General features: G+C 41.7%; 1 protein-coding gene across 2 annotated transcripts; it reads left to right on the forward strand.

Moving 5' to 3' along the window:
* Positions 1-918: 918 nt before the first annotated feature.
* On the forward strand, positions 919-25,312 carry LIX1L (limb and CNS expressed 1 like). 2 transcript variants are annotated; one of them, XM_082459213.1, is made up of 12 exons: positions 919-1,312; positions 10,202-10,365; positions 12,861-13,001; positions 17,468-17,563; positions 17,890-17,967; positions 18,528-18,681; positions 23,585-23,707; positions 23,986-24,045; positions 24,172-24,246; positions 24,424-24,560; positions 24,851-24,987; positions 25,099-25,312. In XM_082459213.1, the coding sequence occupies exons 1-12, from the start codon at positions 1,021-1,023 to the stop codon at positions 25,142-25,144; spliced, it is 1,503 nt and encodes a 500-aa protein (XP_082315339.1). In that variant the 5' UTR covers positions 919-1,020; the 3' UTR covers positions 25,145-25,312. The 2 variants fall into 2 exon arrangements, with proteins under 2 accessions (XP_082315339.1, XP_082315338.1); XM_082459212.1 differs by having other exon boundaries at positions 921-1,312; positions 24,169-24,246.
* The last annotated feature ends 126 nt before the right edge of the window (positions 25,313-25,438 follow it).

Here is a 25,438-nt window from a genome sequence, read left to right on the forward strand (position 1 = left end):
AGAGGGTGTGTGTGTGTGTGTGTGTGTGTGCGCGCGTGCGTGTAAGAGTAATTGGAGGAACCCAGCCTGACAGTTACCTGTGAACGAAGGTACCTGTCTTAATCTGTCCCCCTGGACCTTTCAGCTTGCTGGTTTTCTTCCTATAATCTAACTCTTCCTTGCTCTAATGAGAGGTATGGGAGCAACCCATTCTACTCTTTCTTACTCCCTCCCTCAACTTAGAATAGGTGAAATCAGAAAATGACCCAACGATGTGGTATAACGAAAAGGTTAAAATATTGGAGATCAGAAGATCTATGTCTGAACCCTCCTTTGCCATCTCCTGGCTATTTAATTTTGGACAATTTATCTAGCCTCTCTGTCAGTTTCCTTATCCATAAAATAATAAAGTCTAGTTAGTGATTGTGACTATTAGATAAGACAGTGCACTAAAGTACATTGTATAGTGTCTGACAAACAGTAAATATATGCTCATTAAATGCCAGTATCTTTCCTTGCTTTAGCTCCACCACCAATTGCATGTGATCTTGGACAAGTCACGTCACTTCTCTGAGCCAGTTTCCTCATTTACATCTGTAAAATGAAGTGGTCGGACAAAGGCTCTCTAAGAATCCTCCCACTCTGTCTACAGTTCTCCCCAGCCATGCATCCAGGCCTTTTTTTTTTTTTTTTTTTTTGCTTCTAGCCTCGGCCCTGGGGTCTGGCCCGCTTTCTAGTACTCCCCACAGGACTCCCAAAGACGCGCCCAAGCTAAGCTTCTCCCGTATAGAGGATATCGCTTTTTCTCTTTGTAATTGGTTGCTCAGAACCTCCGCCCTCCTCAGTAATTTGCCTATGGGAGCCAGCTCCCGCCCCCTCTCTGGTGATTGGCATAAGACCTGGCTTACCCCCGCCCCCGCTTGACTGACGGCTGGGCTCCGGCACCTCCTTCAGTCCCTGGGTGCTCGCTGGCGGGGGAGGCTGGGACCGTTAGCTCGCCAGGCTGGCAGGCTCTGGGCCGCTACTCCACTGGCGGTCGGGATGGAGACCTTGCGAGCGCAGCGGCTGCAGCCTGGAGTGGGCACCAGCGGGAGGGGCACTCTGCGAGCGCTTCGGCCCGGAGTGACTGGGGCCGCTGCCGCCACCGCCACACCCCAGGCGGGCCCCCCGCCGGCCCCGCCGCCCCCCGCACCGCCCCCGCCGCCTCTGCTCCTGTCCGGGGCCGCCGGGCTGCCGCTGCCCCCCGGCGCCGCCGGCAGCCCCGCAGTGCTGCGGGAGGCCGTGGAGGCCGTGGTGAGGAGCTTCGCCAAACACACGCAGGGCTATGGCCGAGGTGAGTCTGCGGGGTCTGGCCTCCTGCGGGACACCCTCTCTGTAAGGGAGCTTTGCTCCCACAGTCCTTTGGATCGCTTTTCCTGGCGCAGAGCCTTCACATGCATTTCCTTTTGGGGAGTTTCCTTCTGGGCTGCACACACACACACACACACAGACTCGCACACGCACAGACGCACACATTCATACACACGTTTAAGCCTCCCACCCCTCCCCTTTATTGACTTACTACTATGTTCTCCAGGGACCCCTTTTTACAGATATAACCCTCTTTTCTATCCAGCCTTTTCTCCTTTAGAAATGGAATTCCTCCTGTAGCTTAATGCCTTAACATCTCTCTGCCTTTAGTCCCCGTTGTGTGGGATCCTATCCTTTATCTCAGATCCAAGACGTTTCTCATCCATATCCTCTCAATCTTTCTTCTGTGATCTCAGAAATTCCTGGGCTCCCTGATAATTTACTCCATCTCCTTAACCTTGACTTTTAAATTCTTTTCTTACTTATGTCACTCTGAGATTTCCAATGCAACTTCAGATTTGCTGGGGAATTAGGCAGTGCTTTCACAAGTTCGCTGTAATTGTGCCTTTAAATCTGGACCCATACCATTGAGCCCACACCAGCTTCCTGTGACTTAATACCTCTTTGGTGTCTTTTTAAGTATGGAGCCTCACAACTCCAGCCTCTCTGTCTGGCTGGCTCTGTTTTCCTGGCCCTTGCCCAGGAACTGAGGATAAATCCCAGGCCTTGGCTCTCTCAATGTTAAATTCAGTGGAAATGAGCCAGGCAGAAACCCTATTTCCATTAGAAATCTTCATCTTAAAGATGTCTAATTTCCAGGGTTTCTAAAAAGGGGGATGTGAGAATTTTCTTTGTTGTTTTTGTTTAACCAATGCAGAATTTCCTGAGTTTGAGTTCCAGATTTATAGTGTAACAAGAAATATATAGTGAGCGGTGTGGGATACAGAATTCAGGTCTGGAATTTCCGAGACATCACTTCTCTCTGCTTGGCTGGGTCCTGCCTGACCTGGAAGTGACTGTATCTTTAATTTTCTAGTTTAACATTAATACAGAGAAAGGTTGTGGGGCTTTCTCTATAGATAGTAATGACTTTTTTTTTTTTTTTCTCCCTGAGAAAGTGCAGTGAAAAGAGCACACACACAGGCTTTGGAGTCAGACTAGTCTGGATTAAATCCCAGATTAAATCTCTGTCACTTGCCAGCGGTGTCTCTGTGGAAGCGACTTAACCTCACTGAGCTTCAGTTTCCTCAAGAATTATGATGTGGACTAAGTGAGATATTGCACCTGACACTTAATGGGTACTTTAAAAAATGATAAGTATTCTCTCAAATTTATTGGTTCATATTTCTTTGGGAAGAACACATCATTTTCTCTCATTGTTCAATCCTAACAGTGTAAAACCAATGATGCCTATGAAAACAGATTTTTAGATCCATTTTGCTTTATATGCGCAATGATACATTTCCCATCAGTTTCCCTTTGTTCTTCAGCATTTTGAACTCCTACCACAGGGCAGTCACTCTGCTAGGTGCTGGGAATGCAAATGCACATGATCCTGAAATTCATTATGAGGGAATATAACTGTTTTTCTAGTTTAATTCCTAGACTTAACAGAGCAATGTAATGGAATTGCCATTAGCTATTGTCGTGTTGCTTCAGGTCTCTTTTAAGTCGAGACCAAGGGAAGGTCTTTGCCTCTGGGCATAGGAGTAGCCAGGAGTGGGCACCCTAAATCTGAAGACTTCTTCTTAGAAACTTATAGGTGTTTATTAAAATTGTAAAGGAGTGACAGTTTTCTTGTCTGGGTTACCTGGAGAGGCTCTTGTCTAAACTGAGCATCCTGTAAAACCTTTTTCATTTCCTTAGAAAGGATGAGGAAACAAGGGGATTGTACTGACCAAGAGCAATCAGTCAGGATTCAGACTCTCCAGCAATTCTCCCCTCCAACCTCCCTACCTCTCACCACAGTCCTTCTCATTATTCTTGAGTTTCTCATTTCCAGTCTGGGTGTCCAGCCAGTACTTTGGGAAAGTTTGGCAGATAGTTTAGCTTCAGGCAAGTGGAATCTCTGCTGATTTGGCTCAGAAGTCCTTCACCACATGGAATCACTTATTCTGCTTCAATTAATAGGTAAAGCTGCCATTGGCATATGTCCACATACCTTTGTGACTGATGGCATGGTATTTGGGGGCTGGCTCTATTCCCCTGAATATAATTTACTTTAGTCTTTGCCCAGACCAGTCCTCAATCCAGCAATGCTTTACTGCATCATCTTCAATTCAGATCTTTCATCATCTTCTTCCTGACTGCTCTAAATTCACCTTTTCCAGGCATGGTCTTTAGATTTACCTGACTCATGTAGGATCTCAGCATTTATTTTTTAAAATTCTTCTGTTATTTCACTTGTTTGTCCTATATCTCTCCCCGCAGTCCCTGCCCAAGATACACACCTAGCTCAGTATGCTACAGGATCTTAATCAGGCTATAGTGCATAGGATTTGGAATCAGAGAACCTGGCCCTGTCAGATAATGGCTGTGTGATCTTGGATAAATTACTTTATCTCTCTAGGCCTCATCTGTTCCATTCATTCATTTAACGAATATTTATTGATCACCAGTGGTGAACAAGACAGGCACTCAATCCCTATCTTCATGGAGCTCACAGTGCACTTTATAGAGCCTCTGTGAGGATTAATGGTGCAATAAAACAGGATAGTACAACAGAAAGAAGGTTGGTTTTGGAGGCAAACAAACCTTGGTTCTAAATCCTGGTTCTGCCACTGTGGCCTGTTCCTTAGCTTGTTCACCATTTGTGCAATAGGTCTTATAATACCTATCTTAATAGTTCTGCATGGATTAAATGAGATAATGAATGTAAAACATGCAGTACATAGTTAGTACTCAATGAGTGGCTGCTATTATTACGCATGTGGATATGCTTTGATAACTGTGCATTTGATAGGTATTGTTAGCATTACCGTTTCCTTTGTCCCTTTTTCCGCATGGCATATAGACCCCTTCTTCTAATGGCTGACAGCTGGTAGTCTCTAAGCTGGCACGATTGCCTGAATGACCAAGTCACTTTCCTTGCTCTGTAACTTCTGTGTTGCTCTCTTCAAACCTATCTATTTTAAAATTATTGATGTCCCTTTATATCACAATATGGTTACATGATTGGAAATTCTGCCCAGCTGCTCCACTAGGCTGAACAAATGAATCTTGTGTGGTATTTTCTGTTTAGTTTTTCCTTTCCCTCAGAATCACAGACAGCTTCTTTGTTGTAAGTGACTATGTAGTTAAAATGATTGATCTGAATGTTTCTAATTTTTGGAATGTTGGATTAGACCCTGTATTAGTTTCCTGTGGCTGCTGTAACAAATTATCACGAAGTTGGCTTAAAACAACAGAAATTTATTCTCTCACAGTTCTGAGTCCAGCAGTTCAAAATCAGTATCACTGGGCCAAAGTCAAGGTGTCACAGCAGGTCTGTGCTCCCTCCAGAGGCCCTAAGGGAGAATCTGCTTCCTTGCCTCTTCTGTCTTCTGGGGGCTGCCAGCATTCCTTGGCTTGTGACTGCATCATTCCAATTTCTGCCTCCATGTTCATGCTGCCTTCTCCTCTTCTGTGTTTCATCAAGTCTCCTTCCCTAAGGACACCTGTGATTACATTTAGGGCCCACCGAAAATCCACGGTAATTTCCCCATCTCAGATCCCTAACTTAATCACGTCTGCAAAATCGTTGCCACGTAAGGTAACATTTACAGGTTCCAAGGATTAGGACATGGACATCTTGGCAGGGGGCATTATTCAGCTTACCATAGTCCTCTCGCAAAGTCACATCACTTTTCAATCCTTCCCTTCCATCCCTTCCAGAGACTGTGCACTGTGGGCTATTCAGGGATACCTTCTACAAATTGAAATAGGAAATGTCAGATGAAGTATTGTTAACCAGCTTCCCTATCTTCATAATAATGTGAATTAAGCCAGGCCAGACTATTCTCACCATCCTGTATGATCAGAGAGAACCTTCTCACTCACCTCTCAATTTCATTATCTGTTTATTATCTATTTATCCATGCTGCCCCACTAAAAGATTGTATTTATTTTTATAAAATTTTTATTATAGTTTCATGTGTTGTTTTATTTTATTTTTTAAAAAATATTTATTTATTTAGCTGTGCTGGGTCTTAGTTGCAGCAAGCAGGATCTTCATTGCAGCATGCAGGCTTTTAGTTGCAGCATGCAGGATCTAGTTCCCTGACCAGGGATCAAACCCAGGCCCCCTGCATTGGGAGCACGGAGTCTTAACCACTGGACCACGAGGGAAGTCCCCATGTGTTGTTTTAATGTATTTACTCTGGTGGATATACAGTCTGTCTGTCTTACCTCTTAGACATTCATCTAATATTTTATCTCCTAAGGAAAAACCAAAAGTATTATATTTCTTGTTGTTGTTCAACATTATGGTACAAGCAATTAAATATTCCTCACTATCTTGGTCTTTCGTGTCCCTTTCAGCCCAGCATCCATCAGTGACTTCCAAAAATTAATTGTAACTGTCAGATATGTATGTCTCAGTAATTGCTACCCTCCTACCTCACTGTCCCTTTAACCATCCTTATGTAAACCATTATATCCATGATTCCTCACTGAAAATCTGATCAAAACTATGAACATCCTCCCTACACCCACACACACACACAAATACTCATACGCACACACACACACACACACACACACACACACACACATGCTTAATTTTACTTAGAGTTTTAGGGGACTTGTGAACCCCCATGAAGCTCAACCATGGACTGGACCTTGGACCCTGGGTTAAGATTCCCAAATTGGAAAAAACATTGGCATCAGAATTTCTACATTCATGCCCCAATTTTGCCACAGCTATGTGACCTCAACCAAGTCATTTCTTAGCCTGAGTTGGACTAGATAATCTCTAAAGTCCCTTTCAGCTCTAGAAATGAATGAGTCTTATGAGCATTTTCAAATGCAGATCACAATTCATTGCTTTTTTTCCTGATCACTTTGCCTAGTTCCTCATTTCATACTCACATTTCTGAAATAAGACTCCCTGTTTCTTTTGGCTTTGAGTTATCATTAAAAAATCGTCCTGTACTCTGTGCCAAAAGGGATTTAACTGGATATGGACTGGACATATGCTTTTTAATAGGACCTTCCCCATTATAGCAGTCTCCTCCCCTTCCTCTTTATTTCAATATTGTCCCTGTTGTTTGCACGTCAGGAGAGCTGTCACCCAGCACATTGTGCTAAATTGTCTCAAAGAGGGAACTGGGCCTGAAAAGATCTCAATGAAAAGAACAAGGGTGGCTAAGCTTTCTGGGCAGCAGTGACCTCTGAAGAGCCTCTGCTAAAACCAAGGGTGGGAAAAAGAGAGTTTTCTTTTCATGCTGTCTTTTAATGGAAGAATGAACATTTTAAAAAGTCAGTTAAATGTAGAGTATTAGTAAAGAGCTTATACTGCTTTTCAAACCCTGGCTGGTACATGGAGTGCTTGCTTCAGTTGCAGAGCAGGTAAGATAAGTTATTATTGGCCACTAGCTTTTGAACACCTTCCTGGCAGGGAATGTATGTTATTCATCTTTGCATCTCTAATGCCTAGAATAGAGCTATGCACCTATTAAGTGCTCAGATTTTTGTTTGATGTGTGTGTGGCAGCCATGAAAACGTGTTTAATATCTCCTGCTGCAGGGAGCATAATTGACTGACAGCCTTAAACTGCTGTCCCCTCTGAGTTCATCACCACATTTGCACTGAGGCCACACATCCTGCAGGCTGCTCCCAGTCAATGACTGAGCACCGCAGGGGTACTAACTCAGGCACATCCTAGTGAGATGTGGGATTCCTTTGGCTTGAGGACTTCCTACTGGCCTGGCCAAACCTTTCTTGGAACGGTGCTGCAGTCTGAGACTCACATATCCAAACTTCCTGCCTTCCCTTTCTCCTTCCACAGGTGTCAGACCTAGAACATGGTCTGAAGGCTCTCCCTTCTCCTACTTCCTCCCCAGTAAATCTCTTGCATGTCTGTCCCATTTCGGTGTCTTCTCCTTGTCAGATCTTAACTAATGTAGTATAATAGAATTAACGAGTCCTTGTTGTAACTAAGAGTAGAGAGCGGTCATGTTGGAAGATACTGGAGAACGTGTGTGATGATTTTTTATTACGAGGCTTTAGTTAAAGCCATTTGAAATGTTTGGAACCTTAGAGTCAAAGAGATCCTTTCCAAAAACAAACTGATTTTATCCCTCCTTCCATTTAAAACCCTTCAATAGATTTCCATTGCTCCTAGGATAAAGCTAATATTCTAACATGACCCACCAGGTCTGACCTGATCTGTTCCCTGCTTTTTTTTTTTTTTTTTTTTTTTGCAGCCTCACCTTGCATTTGTACTACCCCTCACTCTCTCTTTTCTGGTCACACTAGTCCCTTTTTTCACCATATTTCCTGCTGCTGCAGAGCCATCATACATGCTATTCCTTCTGCTCAGAGCGCTATTCTCTCACCTTTTTGCCTAGGGAATTCATACTTATATCTGACCTTAAATATTACCTTGTCAGGGTAGCTTTCTTTGACCTTCTTAATTAGTCAGATGCTCCTACATTTACCACCATTTACCACTCCTTTATAGCACTTATCACTGTTGCAATTTTTCATTTGTATGAGATTATATAGTTGGTTAATCTCTCTCTCCCTCTTTAGACTGTAAGTTGCATAGGAAAAGGAACAGTGTATGGTTTTGCTCACTATTGTAGCCTAGCACCCAGCACACAGTCTAGCACAGAGTAGGTACTCAATACATATTTGTGGAATAATTGAATCCAAGTATTGGGCGATGAAGGGAACTCTTCTGGAATTTCTAGAATACAGTGTCAAGTCTGGAGTTTGATTTTACCCTCTGTACAACTAATAACATAGCCGGTTACTGTTTCATGGATGCTGGCAGAAGTCAAGAGACTTCTGGGTCAGAGACAAAGGACTTTATTACTCATAGAACAGCAAGTAGCATGAGCATCCTGTTTGCTTGCATTGGTTTCCCTTGTCTCCCAAGTCTGATGTGGAGGGCTCAGGTGGATGCTTACAGGCCATGGGTTGCATTACAGGAGAGGAGCACTGAGCTTGGGGAACCCCATTTTTTTTTTTAACATCTTTATTGGAGTATAATTGCTTTACAATGGTGTGTTAGTTTCCGCTTTATAACAAAGTGAATTAGTTATACATATACATATGTTCCCATATCTCTTCCCTCTTGCATCTCCCTCCCTCCCACCCTCCCTATCCCACTCCTCTAGGTGGTCACAAAGCACAGAGCTGATCTCCCTGTGCTATGCGGTTGCTTCCCACTAGCTATCTATTTTATGTTTGGTAGTGTATATATGTCCATGCCACTCTCTTACTTTGTCACATCTTACCCTTCCCCCTCCGCATATCCTCAAGTCCATTCTCTAGTAGGTCTGTGTCTTTATTCCCGTCTTGCCACTAGGTTCTTCATGACCTTTTTGAACCTGCCATTTTATAGCAAACAGTAAGCAAGCTTGTTCTTTGTCCCAGAGGGAGACATTACTTCATCCATCAAGGTTTCTTGCTGCAAATTCAATCCTGAGAAAGGGCCCAAGTAAAGAGCAGTCAGGGCCTTGAAATCTTGGCATACCTAGCAAGATGGAAAGTAGTGCAAGAGACCTGTGGAGGAGTGTTTCCCAATATACAGTCCTTCCAAAGGTCATTTATGCCTAGGGAAAGCCTCAGAATTCATTCCTTTCCTCCCTTCCCTCCTTCCTTCCTTCCTTTCTTTCTTTCTTTCTCTCTGTCTTTCTTTCTTTTGTTCTTTCTTTCTTTCTCTCTCTCTCCCTCCCTCCCTCTCTCTTTCTCTCTTTCTTTCTTTCCTTCCTTCTTTCTTTCTTTCTTTCTTTCTTTCTTTCTTTCTTTCTTTCTTTCTTTCTTTCTTTCTTTCTTCCTTCCTTCCTTCCTTCCTTCCTTCCTTCCTTCCTTTCTTTCTTTCTTTCTTTCTTTCTTTCTTTCTTTCCTTCCTTCCTTCTTTCTTTCTCTCCCTTTCTCTCTCTTTCTCTCTCTGTCTCTCTGTCACTCTCTCTCTCTCTCTCATATATATATAGTATACACATAGTATTCCAGGATGGAAAAGGAATCTAGTCATGGGTTTGCTCACTAGAAGCACAGCCTTGAAAATGGCTAATAGGGCCATATTTCCTTGAGTGACAGTATTATATAATGGTTAAGAACATTGACTCTGGAACCAAGACTGCCTGGGTTTGAATTCTTGCTCTTCTGCTTTCTAGCTGTTATATCCTTGGGCAAGTTATTTAACCTCCCTATGCCTCATTTCCCTCATCTGTAAAATGGGGAAAATAAAAGTACCTGCCTCATAAGGTTGTTGTGATTAAATAGGTAAAGCACTTGGAGAAAATGTGACATACAATAAGTGTTCAGTAAATGTTAGCACTTATGATCATGGCGGTTATTACTCTTCTAGGCCAGCTGACCAATTGTGGAATAATCTACTTGTACTTCATCAGTCAGTGATAATGGTATGCTGACCTTGGAAACTCTGGCCTCCAATATTTATGCTATTCTCCTTTGGTGTCTAGGACTAATCAAATGTGAACTAGGGAGGTGGCAGAGGAGGGCAGGCATACTCTGGTCTTCCTATGCAAATGGACTTAATCACAGCATAGGCTTATTAATTAAAATTCTTTTAAATGGTAATCGTTAGGGAGCTAAGGGGGCTAGATTCTTAATGTAAGTACAGGTTACAGATACTGTATTGAAGCAGAACACTGCTTGGAAGTGTTCTTATTGCTGAACTTAACTACTTCTCTTTTTGTAGTGAATGTGGTGGAGGCACTTCAGGAATTCTGGCAGATGAAACAGTCCCGTGGGGCTGACTTGAAGAATGGGGCTCTAGTGGTTTATGAGATGGTTCCCTCCAACAGTCCTCCCTATGTCTGCTATGTCACCCTGCCTGGGGGAAGTTGCTTTGGGAGTTTCCAGGTAAGAGTTCTGAGGCAGCAGTAGCAAAGATAAACTCTTAGGTGCTACTAATGTCTTTCTCTATCACTTTGGCCATTAAATCTCTATCCAAAGTCACATATTTGAGGACTTGGACCAATTCTGGGCAAATCATTCTGATAAGCATCTGAGGCTCATTTGAGCAGAAAAAACCTCAGTAGCATGCTTTTCTTTTAACCATGCTCAAATTCAAAGTGGGTTTGAGTTTTTGAAGGCTGAAAGAAAAGCAGACTACTAGCACCTAACGCACGTTCTAATCTGGCTTTCCAACTTCCTGCTATCTGTTTTTGAGGACATAGACTAATACTCATTGCCCCCAGTACTTTTTCATAGGCTATCACTAAGGAAAGCAATGTTTGAGTTCTCTAAGAGATCAAAGGGGAGGGACTATGTATGGTGGAAATAGTACTCATCTAAGAGTTAGGAGATCCAAATTCTTGTTCCCCTGACTGCTAACAGGGCAAGTCGAGTAATTTCTCTGGACCTCAGTTTCCCCATCTATAATATGAAGGAGCTAGATTAGATTATTTCTAACCAGTATTTCTGGTACGAGCATTCTACAATTATATGAAAGTCCTGTAGTATATGATGATGAAAAGCGTTGATGCTATTACAGGGTAACGAGAAGTTTGACTAGTGTGAATATTATCATCAAAGATGGATTTTTCACATTGCAGATAGGAAGGTAGCCTCCTGAAATGTCAATGTAGAGCCTGAGTATGAATTTAGAGAAGAGACTAGACACTTTTGTTCTGTTTTCTGTATGGTTTGTATAACCCTTAGACAAAGTTGTACCCTCTGCTCTGTGCTTCCATAGTGCCTTGGACTTCCCCTGTCATATCATTTATCAAAACATATCGTAATCGACTGTTTCTCTCTCCTAGTGGACTATGCTCCACGGAGGCAGAGGTAGTGTCTGTCTTCTTTCTTGTTCAGTTTTAAATCTCTACCATCAAACTCAGTGCCCAGCAGAGAATAGACACTTAATAAATCTGTTGCATGAATGAGTGCCATTGTAGCTGAGTTCCTGCCTCAAACGGAAACAGTCCTAAGGAAGCTTCATTTCAAATCGGGTGACTAAATTTTTCTCTCAGAGCCCCAGCCATTTCAGAGAAATAAACATATGCCCAAGATGACTAATGTTTATCTTTTGCTACTAGAAAATAAGACGTTTCCTTCCTTTTCCCACCTCATCATACTGTTGATTAAAGATTTAATAATTTTATGGGGATGCCCCAAACTGGACCATTAGAGTAATTTGATTTCTGTTATTTCCTGAAAGAGTAGAATTATCTATCTTGGCCCCTTTTAGCTTATATCTTTTATATCCACTTTGGCAGGTGAAATTTCTCCTGGTGGTTTTCTTCATAGATGACTTTTCAGAAAGAGCACTGTATAGTAGAAAGAGCAGCAGGCTAATAAATAGTGAGAGAAGTGGAAACAGAGAAACTGAATAAGCAAGAGGACAGGATTAACGTACCAAACTCCATATGTTGTTTCAGAGAGACCTGTCAGCTAAAGGAAACTGGGAATTACTGATATTAAGGATGATTAAGTAGCAAACATAACCTGGTCTACTTTTTAAAACTATAACATCACTTTCTTCCTTTTCTCTCATCCTAATCATAAATGACAGAGGGCAGAGAGGCCTTTGAGGCAGCCAGTGAAGAAGAATTATAATGGTGGCTAGGGATCTGAAGTTGAGTGATTTAAGACTTTTGAAAATCAGGCTTGTTCTGTGATACTACATATGTTGGATACAATGTAAAAACATGAATTAATTTAAAATTTTTTCTTGTTTTCCTTGCATCAGCTTTCCTTTCCCTAGCCACCTCTCTTCTCTTTGCTTCTACTGGGAGGGGGTGGGGGAAGACTATAAAATCCTTCCTCAGACCTTAGACTCTGTTCAGGGATAGCTCCGTAGCTCACTGCATTATTGGGGAAACTGCCTGCACGTAGCTAAAAGAAAAGTCCAAGAATCCCAAATGGGTGCTTCTGATAGAGACTAGAGGGCTCCTCTGCAGAAGCAGCCTAGACATAGCTTTGTTCTAATCTTAGGTTATCTAGAGGGATGAAAAAATTCTTGCCTGTCTGCAGAATAAGAGAACAAGATACAGATTTCTAACAGACTGGCCAGAATCTGGCTTTTGAGTAATTAATTCTCTTGACAGTTTAAACAGGGGTATTTTTCGTATCCAGTGATTATATGCTGAGCTCAGCAGTCTTCTTCATTCTGCATTCAATTTGGTATGAGCTACAGCTGTCTCCAGTTCCTTAATGACTTCAGGATGTTGAATCAAATTTATGTTTCCAAATGCCCCAACCATTTTACAATAAAAACTTTGGAGGGTGTGTTGAACAAACTGATTTCGCCAAAGAGTATCCAAGTGTCTTCTATCCCAAGTGTTTCCCTCCCATTTTCCCTTCCTCTCTCTCAGATACACATGCACACATATTTTTTCTGTCTCCCTGCCTAGTTTTGCCCCACAAAAGCTGAAGCCCGGCGGAGTGCTGCAAAGATTGCGCTGATGAACTCTGTGTTTAATGAACATCCTTCCCGAAGAATCACTGATGAGTTCATTGAGAAGAGTGTCTCTGAGGCCCTGGCATCTTTCAATGTAAGTTACTTGGAGTTGGAAGGGAGGAGAGTGGGGGATGGGAGAATTGGCTGATTGGGAAATCTTGTATATTCCTGGGAAACAGAGCATGAATTCTTGGTTTTCTTTCCTGTCTGCATTTCTGTTCTTTCTGTTTATTTTCTGTCAGTCTTTTGTATTATATGCTCCACATGTCTCAGTCTCTAATTCTATGTGTGTTTTTGTTTTTGTTATTTTGTCTCTTTCATTATGTCTCTTTGGTATCTAGAAACCTTTATTTCAAGATTTGTGGAAGTTTAGAGGTATTACAAAATAAAAATTGAGCTTGAATTTCACTCTTCCCAATTTTGGTTTACGACCTTAGTCCCTTCTTCCTTCACTGTTCTTTTTTTTTTATGACCGTTTTTATTGTCACTTGTTTCCTGCCTCCATTACTTCATCTTATTAATGAAGAACACTTTATAATACAAGTGTCTTGTCTTTTTACATTTCTGGGAATGGGGAGTGTAATTTATGTACTCCCTTTAAAAAGAACATCTGTTCTTTCAAATGATAATGATAATGATGATAACCATAGCTAATCCTAATTGAGTATTTATTTTGTGCCAGGGACTATTCTAGGGGATTTATATGTATTTTATCTCATTTGATCTTAACAACAATCCTATGAGGTATAAGTACTATTATTACCCCTATTTTACAGATGAGGAAACTAAAAACACAAAAGTGAAGTTTTGCCTAAAGTAATATAGCTTGTAAATGGTAGAGCCAAGACTAGAGCCCAAGTCAACTTACAGACTTTTCTAGCTTAGAGGTACATCTTAGAAATTAGCATTGCCTTCTTCCTCCCTCTGCACAAGACCATTGATAGGGAGATAAAGTCAGATCAATTTTCTGTTTATGTTTTCTTTGCATTTATGATGTAATTACATATACTAAACTGCTTCAGTTATCTGTTTTGTAGATTAGTATTGAACACTTTGAATCATAATCCCTCTGTAACCTAGGACCCATCTGTTTTTCTCCTATTACTTTTTGCCCCAGTCAGCAGTATCTGCAGGGAATAAAAATATTTTTATATTAATCAAATCAGTTAAAATTAAGAAAGCACATTTTTCACTCTTAAGTCACCTAGTGTATTATAAAATGAAACATTAGATTGGATTATAGAAAGCAGTGGTTATGAGCATGGGCTCTGAATTCATCGTTTTGAAATTATGGTTCTACTTGTTAGGTGACTTTGAACAAGATATTTAATCTGTCGTGGTTTCCTCATCTGTAGAATAGGATAACAATTATACCTGTCACATAGGATTATTGGATAAAAGAGAATATGTTCCAGCACTTAGCACATGTTATCTGTTTAGGTGCCTTTGGATGCAAGTAATAGAAAATCTCACTTCAAGTTGACTTAATAAATAAAAGAAGGAAATGTATTATCTAACATGGTAGGAAGTCTAGAAGTAGGTCAGATTTCAGGGCTAGATAATTCGATGGATCAAGAATGTCATCATCTAGGATGGCAGCCCCAACCTGGACTTCAAGCCCGAAGACCAGTCCCATTTTGACATAAAGGATGAGTTCTGATGTCCCATCTGTAGGAGCACATTCTTGGGAGGGTGGGGCAGGGAGACACTCAGGTGCAAAATCTCCTGCAAAATTGGCTGCCTGGACCTCTGGTCACTGGATCTGAATAAAGCAGACATTTAACCTGGGGAAAAAAAAAAGAATGTCATCATCTACTGGCCCAAATTCTTTCCATCTCTCAACTCAGCCATCCTCTAGATATTGGCTTTGCCCTTGGACTGACTCCCCTCAGGGTGCAAGACAGCTACAGAGTTCCAGTTGTTAAATACAGACAAAACTAAACTCAGAGACAGAAAGAGACCATCTTTTCTCGTGTCTCCTTAGTAGTAAGGAATCTTTTCCCAGAAGCTCTCCAGCAGAACTCCCCTCTACCACCCAATGCCCAGAATTCCCACCTTAAAACCAGTTACAGGCAAAAGGGATTAGGATTTACCCACTGGAGTTAGGATAAAGTCACTCTTCTCTGAGGCAATTGGGAGATGTATAGGCACTAGAATAAGATTAAGGTTCTTTAGTAAGGAAGAAGGAAATAGATATTGGATAGGTCACCAGCAGTGTCTGCTACAAAGTGTTTAAGAAATGTAAACTATTATTCTTCTCATGCCACTATTCTTTTTTTATTAACCCCCCAAATTGAGAACTTAATGGATTTCTCATTAATATCCCAATGGAATTCCCATACTCCAGCATAACAATTTTCATTTGGTCTTAGCCATGGGCAAAGAGTGATGTCCACATTCTTTGCTTTTAGCTTTTGTCCTTCAAAAGTCCTGAATCTGACACTATATTATGTCTTTTGACAAATCACCTAGCCTCTGTGGGTCTGAGTTTCCTCATTTGTAAAATAAGTAGGTTAAATTAAAATTAACTCTAATTCCTTTCCAATTATATTCTAATGTTACTACCACTAATCAAGTATTCTGTGATTAAATGTTTATTGAATAAATGGAGCTCATTTATCACCTTGTTAGGTGTAGAAGTGTCATATGTGGTGGAACTTGCCAATGGTGGGTCATTCCACACTCGTGTACTCCAGATAGGTTACAGATGTGCCATGATATTGATCCCCTCAACTCTCAGGGGAATTGAACAAGGCCTAGGACAGATGGACTCCTCTGCCCCGCAGCCTCTGCTGGCAGCTGGTCTGCCAGCAGCCTTCTCTGTATATCCCAGTTGGCTGTACAGATAGGGTCATTATTTTCTTTGGGCCATATCATGGAAAAGTTTGGAGGTACTGAATAAGGTATCGCATTGAACTATTATAGATAAAAATGAAAACTATTGCTTGCTTTAGAGCCCTAAATCCTAATAGTGAAAATTACCACCTTTTTCCTTCCTGCCTCTAGATTTTCACTTCTAAATCCAAATTTTGTGATCTTTGCTTCACCACAAAGATTAACTACATGTGGCATGATTGTTTCTCATGAGCCACAAAACAAAGTGGGTTGATTTTGAGTAGTTCTGACTTCTTGTTGATTCTAGCACAGTGAAAGCAAATAATAATAATAAACTATACTTATGGTATACTTACTAAGTGCCTGGCATTATTTTAGGTGTGATACATATACAGTAAAACCCCATGATAAAGCATCCCACAATAAACTGAATTTGGATATAACTTAATTGGCTCCTGACCCCTATCCAGTCCCCTTGCTCAAAGAGAGCAGAATAAAGTTCTTATCTTGGGAGGTGGGGGGTGTGTGGAACTGGCTAGAAAGAGCAGGAAACCTCTCTAGGAAGCAGGAGGAGAAAGTTGGATCCCTATGTTCCCAGTAGTCTCCTGGCCTTATTCTTCTAGATCAGGTTGACAAAAGGGTCACTAGTAAACCAGGAGATGCCCTTATTTTGGGAGCCCCTGCAAGACCTAGGATCTGGAATTATCTCCAATAATATGAAACTACCACCAAATAGCACAAACCAGAGCCAGTACCTGAATGGATTTGGACTGTGTAACTGGACACCAGGTCCAATACAATAATGCACCCAAATTATATGATTGGAATTGTTAGACTGCATTTATCTCTTTTTAAGTTTAAATTTAAAAACTCCTCAGTTCTTAAAACAATCCTATAAGGTAGGTCTATGATTGTTCTCATTTTACAGTTAAGGTAGCTGAGGAGCAGAGAGGTTAAATCACTTCACCAAGGCCACAGGACTAGTAGGAGCCCTAGTCCATGCTCTTAACTTCTATACTGTATTGTTTTTTTGTACACGCTAGGCCTGCAAGTAGGACAATGTATCTTAGTTCTACCCCTGCAGGGTCATGTCGCCAGTAGAAGACACACGAAGCAAATGTCCAGGAGGCCAAACTGCTACCCGGAATTTGCCATGCTTATGACTTTTATTGTTGCCCTTTAAAATGCATTTGTCAGTTGTCCTCTAGGCTAGTCCAATCCTGTATGCTGAACTGACTCTGTTATTTTAGCTAAATCAGGACTCTCCTCTATGTTTCAGTGTTCCCCCTTTTGTAAAATAGGGAAAACCAGATTGACTTTTCTCTGTTACCTAAGTTAAAATGTGTGGTGACTTTGGAGGCCTCTAGGACTGTGCTGACCAGCAGAATAGCCACTAGCCACATATAGCTATTGAGCATTTGAGATGTGGCTAGTATGAATTGAGATGTGCTGTAAGATGAAAGAGATACCAGATTTTGAAAACTTAGTACAAGAAAAAGAATGTTTCATTAATAATTTTTATAATGATTATAGTTGAAATAATATTTTGAGTATATTAGGTTAAATAAAATATGCTATTAAAATTAATATTTATTGTTTATTTTTACTGTAATGTGGCAACTACATTAAACATGTGGCTTGCATTATATTTCTCTTGGACAGTGCTCCTTGAGGTGATAATCCTGATTGAAAATCTATTTGTCTTTTCCTTTCCTCTGTTACCAGGGCAACAGGGAGGAAGCTGACAACCCAAATACAGGGATTGGTGCCTTCCGATTCATGTTGGAATCCAACAAGGGCAAGTCAATGTTGGAGTTCCAGGTACTATACTATTCCACTTACTTCCCTGGCTCAAATAACATGGGTCAGCCTGTATACACACACACACACACACACACACACACACACACAAACACACACACACATGCGCACGCACCTCCTACTAACACTCAATTGGAAAGGAAGGCAGAAAAGGTTATTAGGATATTTTTCAAAGTATAAACACCTTCCTTCCCCCAAGGACGTATCAGAGTTGGTATAAGAGATGCTGCCACAAATACATTTTGTGAAAGTTTCCCCATTTAATTCTGATGCAACCCCCCAATATATATGCCACTGTCCTGGCACTTCATATTTTCTTCCTCCAGGAGCTAATGACAGTTTTTCAACTGCTGCACTGGAATGGCAGCCTTAAGGCCATGAGAGAAAGACAGTGCTCTCGGCAGGTAAGAGTTCCTATGGGTGAGGGGAGTCTGGCAGAAGGACTATTTTTTTTTTTTAATGTTTATTTATTTATTTATTTTGGTTGCACCGGGTCTTAGTTGCGGCACATGGGCTCCTTAGTTGTGGCATGTGAACTCCTAGTTGTGGCATGTGAACTCTTAGTTGCGGCATGCACGTGGGATCTAGTTCCCTGACCAGGGATCGAACCCGGGCCCCCTGCATTGGGAGCACACAGTCTTAACCACTGTGCCACCAGGGAAGTCCCAGAAGGACTATTTGGAGGTGGATGTTGTGTTAGAATAAGCAAGCCTACCGGGTTGTGAATCTTGAAAGCCTTACTTAAAGGCTTCATTCCTATAATCTTTCCTTTTAAAATCTTAACTGTGATTCTTTTACCTGCCTTGCTTCTCCCACCAGGAAGTTCCCCATAAGAATCTCCTCAAAGGATTCCAATGCTGACTTCAGTTACGGCTCAAAGGCTGAGAGCTCCTAGTCCCAGTTGGGTCAGTGTGGTATGAACCTTTACTTTGTCCGTGACTTTGACATTCCTCTCCCCCTCCAGGAAGTGTTGGCTCATTACTCACACCGGGCCCTAGATGATGATATTCGCCACCAAATGGCATTGGACTGGGTGAGCCGGGAGCAGAGTGTGCCGGGAGCGCTGTCTAGAGAGCTGGCCTCTACTGAGCGGGAGCTGGATGAAGCCCGGCTGGCAGGCAAGGAGCTGCGCTTCCACAAGGAGAAGAAAGATATTCTCATGCTGGCTGCTGGGCAGTTGGGCAACATGCATTCTTCCAATTGCTAGGCATCTACCCACATACTCCCCATCCTCTCCAGGCCTGTTTTTTATATGTCCTTTCTAAGACTTAGTGTGATTTCTGTACATACTTTCTCAATTTTATACTTTAAAATACAAATATATACATACATACATATATATATATATATATATGTATGTATAAATTCTACACCTGGATTCCTATTTGCTGAGAGATCCCTTTTCTTACTTGTAGTTTTTGGATGTAGTTGCTTTTAAAACATCTCCACACCACTTTACAAGAAGAGCAGGCTGTCTTTGGAGCTTTGTTAGCTCTTACACTCCAGTAACTCTGGGTAGTCATTTCAATAGCACAAAATGATTGACTAATTGTTCATGTCTCCTTCTTTTAAAATAACAGGGAGCTTGAATAAGGACTGTGTGCCCCACCCTCACCCTCATTCCTGCTTTCTCTTGGACCCAACAGGACATGAAAATGAAGACTTCGGCTTTGGTTTATCTTGAGCTGGGGCTACTTGGTACCAAGTTGTTCCTCCAGTAACTAGATATTTCCTGACCTACACCACCCCCTCCACACCACTACCTGACTCCTCCTCTGCCTCCAAATGGTACTTCATTTTTGGGGCTTCCTTACTTTATTATTTGGAAGGAAGTGGAGATCTGGTTTCTTATTTTTAAAATCATTGCTGAGAAACTGCCCAGAAACAAGAGAGGGAGTATAAACACAATCTGTAGGGGTTTATCACCTATGTTGCTTCTGGGGCATGCATACCATACCATACCAGTAGTCCAGATTTCCAGATGTACTCTACTCTACTGAAGGGGTCAGGGTTGAAGTTGCTTACCTTTCAGTATTCTTTTTTTACTCCTCCTCCCCTGCTCACCTAGCTTAGTTAAGCCCTGGCTATAGATCTTCCTGCCTGCAAAGATTGGTAGAAGGTAAAGCATATTTCCCTCCTTTTTCTCCTCCCATCGTTTTGCTCTTTGGAAACACTATCTGTCCAGTTTGGTGAGGGCTACGTTCCTCCTACTCCCACGAAGTGGCTGCTGTTTATGACCTTAGATGTATATACCTTAGATTCACATTTGTTTTCCCTCTTTTCTTTCTTCTTCCTCCACATTGATTATTAGAGCATGAGTTGACCAGAAAAATTAGATGAGACTTTGGCATTATGGCACTTCCTAATTGGAACCATGAGAGACTGCAGGAGGGGAAAGAGAATCAATGATCAGCTACTTGTGTTTTTAATACTATTCTCTTCCCCCCACCTCTTTCCTGGGTAAAATAGGAGAGAAACGATCTGGAGTACAGCTAAAGCATTTCCCTTTGGGAGAATTTTTTGTAGATCTCTCTAAGATATATTTTCTCCTTGTTTCTGTAATCGCCTTTATACTATATTATAGCTCAGTGCACTTCCTAAACTGAGTTTGGGAAATTTAATGTTCCTGCAATTACACTTTCCATTTTACAATTATACACTTTGCTTTTAGAAATGGGTTAGGAAACAGGCTACAGTTTGCTCTTTTGGATCAGATAGGGAAAAGATGAAAGTCAGCTTTCTTGCTTTTGAAATCATCTTAGTGACCAGTACATATGGGATCAGAGGCAAGGAATCTAGCAACAATTGTGTTAGTGCTTGAAAAGGATTTCCTTGAATTCTCCAAGCTCCATCTCTGTATTCCATGAAGCACATGTAGGGTTGGAGCAGAGGCTCCTACATTAAATAATAGGTGTGTCTATTCAATTTTTATTGATATTTATAATCCGGATATCATAAACCCTCATTTCTCCTTTGCTCTTTTCTCTGGGAAGTGTTAAGGGGTGTTGAGTTACGGGGAGAACTTGTCTTTGCACCTCCTGGATTATTTTTCTCAAATACCAACGAGTAAGATCCCAAAGAACTTGAGAAAAATTGTTCCCTGATCTGTCCACTGTTGGTGTTAAAGTTTTACTTACCTTTTAGTACTTTCTATGTATTTTATATGTATAATTTTATACAATTAAAAATAGATTTTTGTCTAGTGAGCCAGATTGATTCTTTCTTGAGACCTACGTATCAGAGGAGCTCTAAAATGACCCTTTCTTTTACATATATATGAAAAAAGAACTTTTCTTAGTATTTTTTGGGTGGTAGAAATAAGGTTGTACTGCTGGGGGAAGGCATCTGCCTCCGCTTCTCCAGACATTTGAGGAGCCTGAATTTTGTTCTTGGCCCTTTCTCCTGAAGCTCTACCCATTCCACTGGCAATCTCATCCGCTATCATACAATGCTCAAAACTATTCCTCCCACCCCAACCTGTTTTGAGCTTTTACATCTGTATTTCCACATATTGGACATTACCACCTGAATGACACAAGCTCTTTGAACTTACATATCTAAAATAAAACCATTTCTCCATACATGCTCCTCTTTGACTCCCCAGATCTGCTATTGAAATTATTATCTGCCCAGCTACCTAAGCTAGAACCTCAGATCCATCCTCAGTGCCTCCCTTTTATCATCTAATCAGTCACTTACTGTTGAGTTTACTTCCTATATAAACTTCCCAATCTGTTTTGTCCATATCTACTGTCTTAGTTCAGTCCTTTATCATCTCGGGGCTGGACCACTGCAGTAGCTTCCTAATTAGTCTCTACCTTCATTCTTAACATCCTCCACACTACTATCAGATTTCTTTCTAAAATACTTATGACTGTACCACTCCCTTGCTTAAACCATCACTTAGCTATCTTTACCTTTAGCAGCACTTCCCAAAGTTTTATATGTGAACCGTTGGTATTATCTGAGAAGATTTTAGGTGGTACATGGCCAAACATTTTTCATTTTTACTAGTTATGCTTTTAGCTGAATTTGTAATAGAAAAATATGTTTTCCATTTATGGCAGTGATATTTAAATTTAGTATAAATTTGTTTAAAATGCCAGTCTATTTAAGGAAAAAACACAAATTGAAAATAGTATGGGGGCTATTTGCAAATGTTAAAAATTATGAATACTAAAATATTGAATTAGAAAAATTTCTTGCCTATAGGGTAAGTTCCAAATCCTTAGCATGACATACAGTTTGGCCCTAAACTATATTTCCAGCTTTATTTCCTGATTACACAGCATCAGGCATACAGAATTTCTTGCCATTCTGATATTCATTCAGTAATATTTACCAAATGTCTACTATGAACCAGGCACTGGTCTAAACTTTGAGGATATAGTTGTACATAAGAATCTCTGCCATAAGGATTACATTCTAAGGGGAAAAACAGACAATAAACAAGTTAGAAAGTAGACAAGGTAATTAAAGGTTTGAATTTAAGTTCTGTGAAGGAAATAAGAAAGAAAGATAGAGTAGAGAAGACCCCTCTGGGTGACAGTAGTATCTCAGGGAGACCTACAGGACGGGGTTGAACTAGCCATGTGAAAAGCTGGAGCAAGAGCAACAGGGACAGAGAGTTACAAAAAGTCCAGAGATGGGAAAGAGTAGAACAGAGTTGAGGGAAAGTATAGGGAGAGCTTAATGGGTGAGAGGGAAGAATGGTGGTGGAAGAGTTTGGAGACATAGGCAGAGCAGGCTGTGTGAGTCTGAACTTTATTCTAAGTGCAAAAATAAGTCAAGTAAGGGTTTTTAGTAGAGATGTGACCAACTGATTTTTTAAAAGATCACACTACATACTGCAGAGAATGGATTAGTGTATCTTAGTCTCCATACAACTCCTTTGCCTGGAAAACTACCCAGACTTAAAGGCCCAGTTTAAATGGAAGCCCTCCATTAAATGCACTCTCCTTACTTCCTGTCCTATTAGAAACTTTTTTTGTATTGCCGTAGTGCGTTGTGATGGCAACGATCACTTTCATAATGCTATTATAACGTGATTGTTGATAATGCAAGTATTTCCCCTTGTATTGCTAGCACCTCTTCTAATATTAGACACACATATAGGCATTCATAACTGTTTGATTTAAAAATTAATAAGTGAATATGCAGCCCACTATTGTTTGTGTAAGGCCTACATCGGATTCCAGAATGTGGGGGCAATATTTTGTTTGCCTCAACTCCTGGGTTTTTAAACGTGAAATAGCTGTACTATCCTCAAAGAAGCTAAAGCCCCTATTTTGTTTAAAGCCATGATTTTTTAATTCCCAGAGGTGGTAGGCAGAGTTTGAGAGATTTTTAGTTTTATTTTTTTAGCCGGGCCAGGCAGCTTGCAGGATCTTAGTTCCCTGACCAGGGATTGAATCCCGCCTGCAGTGAAAGCGGGAGTCCTAACCACTGGACCACCAGGGAATTCTCAGAGAGATTATTTTTTAAAAAAGAAAAGTTGATATCTGTCTCATCAATCAACACGGACACCCAGGTCTGCTGATTTTCTGAGAGAGAAAGCCCGTGCTGCAGTACGTTCCAGGAGCAGCTTTTTGAGGCAGCATTGCTGACCGAACAATTTTTTTTTTTTAATGCTTCCATCACAGATCCGGCTGCTCCTCGGAACAGTGTAGGCCTGCAAGTTCTTAGAGAAAAAGCTTTCTTCAACTTCCATTTCCTGGTATGGAATGAAAAGAGACGAAAAGCAACCCTCTAATAAAATTAGGCTGGGCTTCACTGTCAGTAGTGTTTCTCGTCGTCTGCTCTAGGTAAGAGGAAGTCACTAACTCCGCCCACCCCCCCCAGCGTGTCCCACAGGGTTGCCCCTTTCAGCTCCCGACCCGCTCAAGATGGCTACAGGAGCACTTCCGGTATCCTCCCAAAGTAGGCCCGCCTCCACTGCGTATTATTACCGCGCCGAGGGCAGGACTTAGAGTTAGTTTTTAATTGGTCAACTTGACTGGCGACCTTTCCCCTCCGCGACAGTTTCCCGAGGAGCCAAGTGCTTGAGCGTCACGGAAGAGAGTGCGAGCTTAGGCAAGATGGCGGACGTACTGGATCTTCATGAGGCCGGGGGCGAGGATTTCGCCATGGATGAGGATGGGGACGGTGAGGACAGTGGAGGCGGCTGCGGGAAGCGGGGAAGGTGCGAGAGAAGGATGTATTAGGAAAATATAATCTTTCTCCCCAGCAGGGAGGATGGGAGCCGGGGAACTGGGTTTCGGTTGGTTGGAGACTCCGCCCCCGATGGGAGGAATGGGGGCGGGCCGGGAAGGGACTGAGCCTGGAGGTGGTGGGGCCTGGTTTCAGATAATGTCTGGGAAGGAGACTATTGTTGTAAATAACTGTTATTTTTCTCACTTATTCTTTTACTTCTGGGGCTGCAGAGAGCATCCACAAACTGAAAGAAAAAGCGAAGAAACGGAAGGGACGTGGCTTTGGCTCCGGTGAGTGTGGGTGGAATGGGGTCTAGAATGGCGAGAGCGACGAGCTTTGGAGTCCCCATAAAGACTCATGGTGAACAGTGGGAGAAGGGGGATTTCTGGTGATCTCCTGTGTCTTTCCAATAGAAGAGGGGTCTCGAGCGCGGATGCGTGAGGATTATGATAGCGTGGAGCAGGATGGCGATGAACCCGGACCACAGCGCTGTAAGTAAATGGAGCCTGTCTGTAGAGAATTAGGGGCCAATGAAATAAAACCCAGTAGGAATGGGGTCAGAGGTAGCTTAACCAATCTCTGTGGAGTCTGCACACACTCTACTTCTGTGATCTTGCTTGAAGTTTTTCTTTCATGTGCTCAAACAACCTCCCTCCCTTCCCGAACAGCTGTTGAAGGTTGGATTCTCTTTGTTACTGGAGTCCATGAGGAAGCCACGGAAGAAGACATCCATGATAAATTTGCAGAGTATGGAGAAATAAAAAACATCCACCTCAACCTGGACAGACGTACAGGATATCTAAAGGTATTGTGAGTGATACGCCATTGCTTCTCTTCATCCATAACCCTTAGACAGCATTGGTAGTTCTCCCACGTTTGCTGTGGTTGGCCAAGAGTAAAGTTGAAATAAAATGACTTTGGGAATTGATTTTGTTAGACATAGCAAAGAGACAGGCAGAAACAGACAAGTTGTATATATAATAGGAATATATGATGTACATTTGTTGTTTAGAGTTTATGGATTTTTCTGTTTGAGTAGAAAAAAGCTTGATGGAATAGGAGAGTTTTGATCATCTGTCTTTTCACTTGTTCCAGGGGTATACTCTAGTTGAGTATGAAACATACAAGGAGGCCCAAGCTGCTATGGAGGGACTCAATGGCCAGGATTTGATGGGACAGCCGATCAGCGTAGACTGGTGTTTTGTTCGGGGTCCACCCAAGGGCAAGAGGAGGTAAAGTGGAGAGGGGAAACACTATCTAAGTGGAGGAAATATGAGCAAAACAAAATAAGGACAAGGTATTATGTCCCTCTGATGGACCCTGCCCCTTTTCCTTCTCCCTAGAGGTGGCCGCAGACGCAGCAGGAGTCCAGACCGGAGGCGGCGCTGACCCATCCTCTGTTGTCCAGGTGTTCTCTCCAGAGATTCCGTTTGACTATGCAGCCTTGGAGAAATAGGGCTGGGGTGGAACTCACTGTGTTTATATTTAATCTCTTACGCTATCTGCTTAGTATTTCTTTTGAGTTATGAATAAATGTCCAATTTTTGTTTTCTAAAATTACTTTTCTGTTCTAACGTTGCAAGCTCTGAAGCACTATTTACAGTAAGGCACTCTGGGTCACTGTGAAGATACTTCTTCCAGGGACTGAATTCTGTGAGTTTCTACATTAAATATAGTCTCAAG

Source organism: Balaenoptera physalus, assembly GCF_965194825.1.
Source record: "Balaenoptera physalus genome assembly, chromosome: 1".
Taxonomy (NCBI): domain Eukaryota; kingdom Metazoa; phylum Chordata; class Mammalia; order Artiodactyla; family Balaenopteridae; genus Balaenoptera; species Balaenoptera physalus.

Coding starts and splice junctions, on each gene's coding strand:
- LIX1L (XM_082459212.1), top strand. CDS start 1,021: ATGGAGACCTTGCGAGCGCAGCGGCTGCAGCCTGGAGTGGGCACCAGC. Junction 24,046..24,168: donor GGGACGTGGCTTTGGCTCCG/GTGAGTGTGGGT, acceptor TCTTTCCAATAG/AAGAGGGGTCTCGAGCGCGG. Junction 24,561..24,850: donor GACGTACAGGATATCTAAAG/GTATTGTGAGTG, acceptor CACTTGTTCCAG/GGGTATACTCTAGTTGAGTA.